Here is a 10,053-nt window from a genome sequence, read left to right as displayed (position 1 = left end):
AGTTTTTAATCTCATGTCCCACTTAAGAGGGTCATGGAATATAAGAACATGAATCTCCTTTTGTTTCTAGCATTGCATCTTGACAGAAACTCAGAGGTATTTTTGCCTTTTCTGAGTTTCATCTGGTGCCTCATGGGAACATGTCCAGTGCAGACAAGTCCCTGGAGACCTTGACAGCTCAACTTAGTGTCTCTAGGAAGCACACGCAGACTGTGGTGGGAAGGGTAGTGATAAATTTTTGAGCGACTGGCTTTATTAGTTTGCTTTTGGCCTTCCTTTCTAAGGGATTTTTTAAAACTTCGTTCAGTAAATTTACAATGAGGAGCTGACTTATAACGAGAAATAGGAAGGATATAGACCAGTTGGAGTGAGTCCAGAGGAGGCCACGAAGATGCTCAGAGGGCTGGAACACCTCTGCTATGGGGACAGGCTGAGAGAGTTGGACTTGTTCAGCCTGGAGAAGAGAACGCTCCGGGGAGACCTTATTGCAGCCTTCCAGTACCTGAAGGGGCTACAAGGAAGCTGGGGTGGGGGGACTTTTTACAAGGGCCTGTAGTGACAGGACAAGGGGTAACGGGGTTAAATTGAAAGTGGGGAGGTTTAGATTAGATATCAGGAAGAAGTTCTTCCTGGAGAGGGTGGTGAGTCACTGGAACAGGTTGCCAAGAGACGCTGTGGATGCCCCATCCCTGGAAGTGTTCAAGGCCAGGCTGGATGAGGCTTTGAACAACCTGGTCTAGTGGAAGGTGTCCCTGCCCATGGCAGGGGGGTTGGGACTAGATGGTCTTTAAGGTCCCTTCCAACCCCAACCATTCTATGATTGTATGAAATCTTTCAGGACAGAGGATACTGTTTTTCTGTGTTTCAGTGGGACAGGAGAAAACAGTCCAGACGTGTGGTAGAAAACATATATGTGAAATTTAGCTTGTAGGAATGTGGCTGCTGTTATACAAGTGTTGATAAATGCAACTTGCTGATTTGAATTTAGCGTTTAGCATGCTAGTGATTTTGTTGTCACTAGCAAGGGTTGGATATAAAATTACATTTTAATGTTCAACTACACTAAGTCCATGCAATTTAATGAGTAAGATGAATGCATTTAAGTGGAACCACTCAAAGTCAGATTTTTGGCCTACATAGTGCATTCAGAATTTCCTTGTTTTGCATTGCTAACAATTAAAATCTATCATATGACAATTCAGAATCTGCACATCAAAATGGGGTAAAAATAGAAATTAAATGCTTAAATAGTATCCACTCACTCATCCTGGATGTGTAAAACACCAAAACTCTGTGCTGCTGTACTGGTAATAAAGTTAATGCTGAGTATCCTCTAAATACTTGCCTATAAAGTAGCATAACTTCTATATTTAAGTTTAATCTATACAGTTTCTGATCAAAAAGTTGAATATATAACAAAACACTGTTGCTAGAAATGTCACACTGCCAGTCAAACTTGAATGTGACTGAAATGTGTAAGTGTAATGCTATGGTTATTCTTTGATTCTTTTTTTTTTTTTTTAGACAGATACCTCGTCATTGTAGGAATTGTGACAATACACTTATTGATACTCCCAAAATTAAATTTTAAACTGGTCTGTAAATGACAGTGTTGACATTTAACTTGAAATCACTTCTTTTCTTTTAAGTAGATACTCATGAAATGGTGTACGACTTAGGTTTTTCCAAAAGCATTCTGAAGGCTAGCTTTGCAAACCAAAATGGTGTTATGCTGTGGGTTTCTTTAACTTCTTTTTTTTCCCAAATTTTTCAGGTGGCAGAGATAAGCGTGGAGGTCCCATTCTAACATTTCCAGCTCGTAGTAACCATGATAGAATACGGCAAGAAGACCTTAGAAGACTAATTTCATACCTAGCGTGTATTCCTAGGTAAGTGATGGTCACTTGATAAGCTCTAAAGCTAGAAAACAAAATAAATGGATTATGTTGCAGTACATCCACAAGCTAGAAGACAAAGTAGCTAGCCAGTTAAGAAAATGAGCGAATTCATACCAAATTATGTCAGTTACTGTTTTCAGACTGCCTTTTTTTTTTTTTTTAAAGACCTAGATAATTACTCTGCCTTGTAGAAGGAAGGCTGTTGGCAGAACGGCTGGTGTGCTTTAGCTGTAAGTAATTTGTCTTGGAAATGGCACTACCATGCCATATTGCTGTCACTGCATTGAAGATTGCAAATAAAACTCAAAGGCTTTCAGTACATCAATAATCAGAAATGTGCTGGTCATCATTTACAGTATGCCTTGTGTGGACTGAGGTCAGCATAACACTCCTAACTGCTGTTTGTGTTAGATAAGTTACAGTGTCCTGATATAGCACAGGAATAACCAGGAAAGTTATGTAAAATTGGTCATACAGGTTGTCAGGTGAGGTGTGTGAACATGTTGATATCATTGTGTTATCAACAATTTAAGCTATGAATTGTAATATGCTGTTGAAATAAATTGGCAGAAGTCAAATCCACACCTTGTGTGTTTGTATATATGTAAATATGTATATAAAACGTTTGTTCACATAAAACGCTTTTCCCCGTAGTAACTGAATTGGGGACAAAATGAATCTTACAAACTTGATTTTAAGTCAATCTCAAAATCTGGCAATGTTTGGTGCAGACTAGACCAATCTGATTGCTTGAATATGTTTCCTTATGACCTCAAGGAGTAGTTGTCATTATAGCTGAAAAAAATCCTTGTAGAGCATCCCTGAATGCAAAATCTTCTATATCTCTGTAATGTGTGTATTTGTAGGCACTCTTATTTGTGTCTGATGTAATCAGATGTCGGTTTCAGACTGACAAAAGTGCTTTCATGAAGATAACTTCAAGACATCTATTTAAGAGTGTGTATGACCTTTCTTAAGAGCAGTTGTTGGTAATACAATTATTCTGGTCTTTATTTCACTTTAAAGTGTAGGAAAGTCTAGTGATTTGGGCTTTTTTTTTTTTTTTTGGTGGTTGTTTAACCGGGGTATTTTGGGGAGAAAGACGAAGGAAGAGGGGAAGAAGTCTCGAAATTTTGACCTCTGAAATAATTCAACTTCACATTGAATGTTTGACATGTATTCTAGCCCCTCTACAGCTTCATGTTACTAGAGAAGTTAATAAATAAATATGCATCAAAATATGCCCAAGGGATTCTTCTAGAGCTAATCTGGCAAAATACAGTGGTCCTCTACAAAAGGTGTATGTTAGTTTAGCATCGATAGATGTAAAATAAAAAGAGTCTGTGTCTCTGCAAGCATAGCAAAGCTTTGAGAATAAAGGAAACTTTATTAAAAGCAAGACTCACTTTCATGGAAGTCATGTTTTGGGGATTGGTTGCACAACTCCTGCTAGTTAAGAAGTCTGAATTGGTGCAAATAGCCCCAAACAGTTGGTCTGTTGATTAGTTATTGTAGTACTGTTACTAGAGGTAGTTGAAGAATCAGCAGTATTAGTTGTTTGGCAAGAGATCTAAACCTTTAAGGTGGTTCAGTCCCACAATTTTAGGAATTTCACGTTCTATTTGATTTAAAAATGGTACTAAGTTTCAGTCATCAGTGCTGACTGGATCAGGTGTTAGCGTAGTTTAGGTTTACCTAACAGATGACCTTGGCTGACTAAAGCCTCCCAGAACAGTTTTTGTGGTCCTTGGCCGAAAGGGATTAATCCTTTGTCAGATGATGGGCCACATGAGTGGAGGACACATTCTGCCTTGTACCACATGATGAGGGGTTGCTACGTACACCCCAGTAGATGTATGCCTCGTGGGAATTAGTGGCAAGTGCTCCTCCGCACACAATGGTCAGTTTGTGTGGTAGGATGGGGTGGGCTGAGCCCACTCGTGTGACAGTACGCAGCCTTTCAGTAGTGGGTGTGTCTTTAAAATGGTGGTTGTTTTTTCATTAATTCTTTGAGGCTGTTAGAAAACGTTTTCACCATGGTCAGGAAATTTCATGTTGTAGCCTACATGTATTCCAAGCTATCAATTTCAGTGTATTTTCCTGCTACCATTGCCAATTTTGGCATTCCTATGGGCAGGTGGGACAGCCAGCATTTATCTTGATAAACTTCTTTTTAAAATGGTGTGTGTTTTGTGGGCTTTTTTTCTTGTTAAGCCAACTTTAAAAAGTTCTCCTCTTCTAAGGAACCTGTGTTACCATTTGTTCAGAAGCTCTTCTACTCCCCTGTGCCAGTAATAACTCACCTTTCTACAGTGTAACTGATGAGTCTGAGTAAAATGTGCCAGTGAAGCGTCCCTACTTCTTGGACACTCTGAAAACCTCACCACATGAACACCAGAATTGCATTTGTATTAGTCACATCCCTGAAAGTGACTCATGTACTCAGACAATGGACATTTGGTCTCTTTTATTGTCCATTGGCTATGATGCTGTGGTTTTGAAATATTTTCCCTTTTCATGTTATCAAGGTCAAGTAGCAAATTCTATCGGAAGAAAATCACAATTCCTGGTGTTGGTGGTGATTGCTGCTTTTGGTTAGTTGCAAGCACTAAGTGTACAAAAGGTATTGATGAAAACAAATTAAATCTGCCATTCTCAGAAGAGTTGCTGGGGAATTTGGGTGTAAGGTCTGTCAACTTTTGGACGGCAAAATTGAGCTCAAATTTTGTAGGAACGGGTTGATGCGGTTTTCTTCACAGCCACAAAATGCTTTCCTATCCATTAACTATCCGCAAATCAATCTTGTAACAGAAGAAATTGTCAATAAAGGGTTTTGTTTTGTCCTTTACCGACTAACACTCTTTATCTCCCATGTAATATGGGCCTAGATCTGAGGCAGTTGCAGAAGTTGTAGGGAAGAAGAGCGTGCCATCTTCTGTCTTTTACAGGATCCCCTCAGTCATGAGAAAGGCATGTATGTTGTCATTGGTGAGGTGTGTGAGCGTGTTCTGAAGAGTCAGTTGTAAATGAATTACCATTTACTGAAGCAGCAATATGTGTGTTGAATGTGTTCGTGAGGTGAAGGAGAAACAAGACTGGAAGGTGAACCGTCATGAATATAAACAATGAAAATTAAAGGGGAGATAAAGGCAGATCATCAAACTGGCATCAGGCATAAAGTTGTCACCCACAAGGAGTTTGGCAGGGGCTTGAGAGAAGCTTTCCGAGGTGTTCATGTGCGATGTACGTGTCATCTAGTCAAGAGTGAGACCCTAGGGTGTGACAGTTAGCTGAGGAGACCAACGTTCGTTAGGCAGCGTGGTGCAGTAGGGTGCTGTGTTTGAAGTTGTAACGCTTGCTTGATAACCTTTTCTTTTCTCTTCTGCAGTGAGGAAGTATGTAAACGAGGATTCACCGTCATTGTAGATATGCGTGGGTCAAAATGGGACTCCATAAAGCCTCTGCTGAAGATTTTACAGGAATCCTTTCCATGTTGTATTCATGTTGCACTGATAATCAAGCCAGACAATTTCTGGCAGAAACAGAGGACTAACTTTGGCAGCTCTAAGTTTGAGTTTGAGGTAATTTCCCCTGTGGTATGCAAATTTACATTTATTTCATGGTATCTTGAAAACTCACAGATAAATGATGTTCTAGATGAGAGGAGGGGGGTACATTAGGCCAGTGGTGCTGGACAGAATGTGGTTCCCTTCATGTACGTAGGCTAGGTAGTTGTGCATGTTGTCATTTATATTCTTTTTCTGAGCGTGAGAAAGACGGGGTTAGGGTTTTGGTAAAATGGTAAATGGTAAAAAGTTAAGTTTTGTCTGTTTGTTGTCTTGGTCTGCATTGTGGTAATGATTATCACGAGCACCCTGTGCAGAGGAAGGCAGCCAACTGAACCTTGCTGTTACCCTCCTGCTGCTTTACAATACACAAAGTCAAAACTTAATCAAAATAATAGTCAGGTTGCTGTTTTCTTCTTAAGTGTAGTGAGGTAAGAAAGGAATATTTTATTTCTCTCACTTGGGGAAATACCTGCAAGACAGGAGACTGATCAGAACTGATATCTGAAGTGTATGAGAAAAGTTAAGTCACGTGGACTTCATGAGCAAAATTATCAATTCTTAAAAAGAGAAAAGCGAAAACTTGAAAGAATATTTCAAGTTCATTTCAGTAACAGCATTTTTTTATGTTCATTTTTATGTTTCAGACAAATATGGTGTCTCTGGAAGGCCTTACCAAAGTAGTTGATCCTTCTCAGCTAACCCCAGAATTTGATGGCTGTTTGGAGTACAACCATGAGGAGTGGATAGAAATCAGAGTTGCCTTTGAGGACTACATTAGCAATGCAACCCATATGCTGTCCAGACTGGAGGAACTGCAAGATATACTGTCAAAAAAGGAAATGCCTCAGGACCTGGAAGGTGCTCGCAATATGATAGAGGAACATTCACAATTAAAAAAGAAAGTCATTAAGGCCCCCATCGAGGACCTTGATGTGGAAGGACAAAAGCTGCTCCAGCGGATACAGAGCAGTGATAGCTTCCCCAAAAAGAACTCTGGGTCAGGGAATGCAGACTTACAGAACCTTTTACCCAAAGTATCCACCATGCTGGACCGGCTGCACTCAACACGGCAGCATCTGCATCAGATGTGGCATGTGCGGAAATTGAAATTGGACCAATGTTTTCAGCTCAGGCTGTTTGAGCAGGATGCTGAAAAGGTAAAGGTTTGCAAGGGGGGAGGGAGTATAAATGCGTGCTGCTGTTGATGGGAACAAAGCTTGGTGGGCTTGAAAGAACTATCAAGGATAACTGCAAATAGTAATTTTTGTCTTTAGAGGTAATCACTAGCCTTTTAATGAGAAATAAAGGATTTCTTCACTGAGAGTGACTCAATCTTCTGGAGTAAAGAGGATAGGGCAGTAATTCTAAGCCGTAAAGAATATAGGAAGTTCTCACTGAAGAAAAATCTAAGTGGTAGTGACTTTACAGCTTTTGCCTTGGTAAGTTTTCATTCCAGACAGATGCTTTTGCATGCATCAGGTGAAGATAGAGGCTGTATGCTTTATCAATACAGGTGACTAAGGACTACATTGGTTTCTTTCTGAGTTACCCTTGGGATTTGACTACAGGCAGTCAACAAAGTCTGAAGAAGCTGATGTGGGGCATGCTTTAGTGGTGCAGGATTTAAAGTCCCAGACTTAAACCTGATGCATAGTGCATATGTCATGAACAGGGGGACTGGGTGATCTCTGAATGTTTCGTGCTAACCGATCTGCTCAAATGAGAAAGCCCTTCATTGTCATGGAATTTGAAAAGGAAATACAGCAGGTGTGCACTTCTAGATGAGCTCAAACAAATTCTGTTTTCATATAGAATGGTTTTGCAATCATTTATTATTAACTTGTTACCATGGAACAAATAACTTTAAGGAAGGGTGGGGATTTTTTCTCTGTGAGAAGAAGTAAGTACACTGTGCAGTCAAGTGGTAAGTATGGTCTTTGTCAGATTTCTTAAAAGAATTTATGTAAGAACGCCTCAACTGGGTGAGACCAAAAGTCTGTATTAAACCAGTATCCTGCTTGCCAGCAGTGGTCATAAGCAGATGCATGGGGAAGAGTGAAAACAGAGCAAACATACATAATACTTCTCCTTCCTTGTCTTCCTCTGTTTTCTTCTCCCTGTACTTTCCCTTACCCTGATCATTTCAGTTCAGCGACTTTATTTACACTACTCTTAATGTTTTCTGCTGTGTTTAAAACATAGTAGGGGCATGTAAAGGGTTGAAAAAAAATCTGATAAGTGAATTCAGAGTTATAAAATTATTGAGAAAATAACAAGCTGTTTGTCTAACACTGCTCTATCAGGCCTGAAATGGTTTTTAGCAACCTTTCATCTACTTAATTACATCATTAATTACTCTTTATTACAGCATGAGCAAAATACATTTTGATGCTCACGTGTTATTGCAAGATATGTTCTTCATTTACTCATCTAAAATTTGCCTACGTAACTTGGGCTTTAAGAAACTCCTTGTGAAGTAATTGAGCCTGAGGGATTGATCTCAGTCCTGTCATGTGGTTGCATAAAATCCTATCTGTGTTTTCTAGGTTCCCAATTCCAAGAATAAGCCTACACTAGTTACAGCATCTTTCTTTCAAAATAGAGGGAAATGTTAGGCACCTCCAAATGGGGTTGACAGAAGCTAGTGTACCTGGGACTTTATTCTCTCATCAGCTAGTAGAAAAAGTCAAAAAGAAGGTTTGTGTAGTGTCCCAACTCACTTTTGGATTAAGGCCCTTTTCTTATGCTACTTAAATCACTTATTTCACTGCTTGTGTCAGATTAGATTTTGTAGCTCAGAGCTTCTGTCTATGTGGTTTAGTTGGGTGCACGAAAGGGCTGGATCTGTGTTGGAAAAACAAAGTATATTGGATGTGAAGGAGTAAATGTTCATTTTGGAGGACTTGCACAACTCTGCACAAGAAATCTGGGCTGGTTCAGGAGAAGAGCAGGCAAAATAGGGGTCAGGTGGGAGGGAATGTGAAGGCAGCAAGGTCAGACTACCTAGGAAAGGTGGTCACAACCAGCACCAGTGTTTATTTTGAATAATGTTCTAATGCATATTCACTGTAGTCTAAATAAGAAACTGAGTAAGTAATCAGCTGTCTTTGTTATCTAAGCTCTAAACATTTTTTAATTGTTTATGGTTCTTACCATGTTGTGGTCTACTTCATAATCTGATTTGTCATGTACCTGGCTGGAATAACGGATTTGATAATATTGCTCTAGTTAGCCAGCATATTTTGAAAGGTCTTTAAATGAGTACTTGCTTGCTTGCTGCTACCGTTTTTTCTGAACAATCTTTTTCAGCTACTCCAGGGAGTAGGTGGGTCTTTTGAGCTGAGATATAGCAAAGATTTCAAACCACTGGGAAGGTGTGTGTTGAACAGCTCTTTGCTGTGTTGCTTGGTCTTTGAAAACTTTGTCCTCAAACGCCACTGTTAACATACTTATGTACCTCCATCGATGGTCATTGTCAGATGAGATCTTTCCTAAAATTTGTTTGAATATTAAAGTATTTAAAAAATAACCGTTAAATATGCTGGTTGTGTTATCTTCAACTTCTCAGGAAGAAGGTAGTATGTAACTCTGTACTCAGGTATAGTCTTTTAAAATTGTTTAGCAATAGAAAAGTTGTTTTCAAATCTACTGTAAAGTTATGAACTAAAAACATTGAACTTGCTGCTGAAGTACTTGATCAGCAAGAATGAATTTACATTTAATTTCCATGAGTTGTCATTTTCATTCTAAATTACTAAGCTGCTAACATCAAAAAGTACTGACACTAGAGAATGTAAATGCTTGGAAACTCAGGGCTGTGCTCCAAGCCTGTTTGTTTACTATGACTTCTTTGTAGTAATGAGGTTTATGACTTTATGATTATGACTTAACTGTAGCTTGTTGAGATAAACACCTGTAGTAAAGATCTAACAGCCTCAGCTACTTGGTCCAAAAAGTCAGATTTCGGCAATGATTTTGTTAAAATGTACGGTGACTTAAAGTAGAAAGAGCATCAGTGTTAATTTTCATGGCTGTACACTCTGTCTTCTGTGTTCACAGATTTCTCATGTTACTTGTCTCTGATTTCTGCCATAACAAACCTGTGATTTTTTAAAAAATTTTTTTTTTCCTTAACATTTTCTTGTAGATGTTTGACTGGATCACACACAACAAAGGTCTGTTTCTGAACAGCTACACGGAGATTGGAACCAGTCACCCTCACGCGATGGAGCTTCAGACACAGCACAGTCACTTTGCCATGAACTGTATGGTAAGAACACGCCTCCCTTCACAGCACTGGCACATTGTCTATTTGCTCTATGTTGGGGTAGAGGTAAATCATGCACATAAATCATCCCTTCTGTTACAAATAGCGCGAATCTGTATTTGAGCAGTGAAATTGTAAAACACAATTGGAAAATGAAAGGGTAGCCAGGTACAGAAGTGCTGTGATCAAGCAACAGAATTATTTTTGCCAGCGGCAGTATTCCACACAACCTCAGCGCTTCCCAGATGTCAGCGTCCAAACTTATAGAACCTGTGATGTGGGTTTAAGTGCTGCTTAAACTCTTTCAGGAAATTTCAGG

The 10,053-nt window shown here is 39.4% G+C and overlaps 1 protein-coding gene across 1 annotated transcript; it reads left to right on the top strand.

Annotated features, from left to right (window-relative positions):
• Positions 1–1,774: 1,774 nt before the first annotated feature.
• LOC104513648 (triple functional domain protein-like) lies at positions 1,775–9,800 on the top strand (the record flags this gene model as incomplete). The annotated part of the gene is made up of 4 exons (XM_010157081.1): positions 1,775–1,889; positions 5,287–5,479; positions 6,112–6,624; positions 9,615–9,800. Coding segments are annotated over 4 exons (1,007 nt in total), but the record flags the coding sequence as incomplete, so codon positions are not given.
• Positions 9,801–10,053: the final 253 nt, after the last annotated feature.

This window comes from Eurypyga helias, unplaced genomic scaffold, assembly GCF_000690775.1.
Source record: "Eurypyga helias isolate BGI_N326 unplaced genomic scaffold, ASM69077v1 scaffold16888, whole genome shotgun sequence".
NCBI classification, from domain to species: Eukaryota; Metazoa; Chordata; class Aves; order Eurypygiformes; family Eurypygidae; genus Eurypyga; species Eurypyga helias.
The sequence above is the reverse complement of the archived record's forward strand: the minus strand, read 5'-3'. Positions and strand labels throughout refer to the sequence as shown.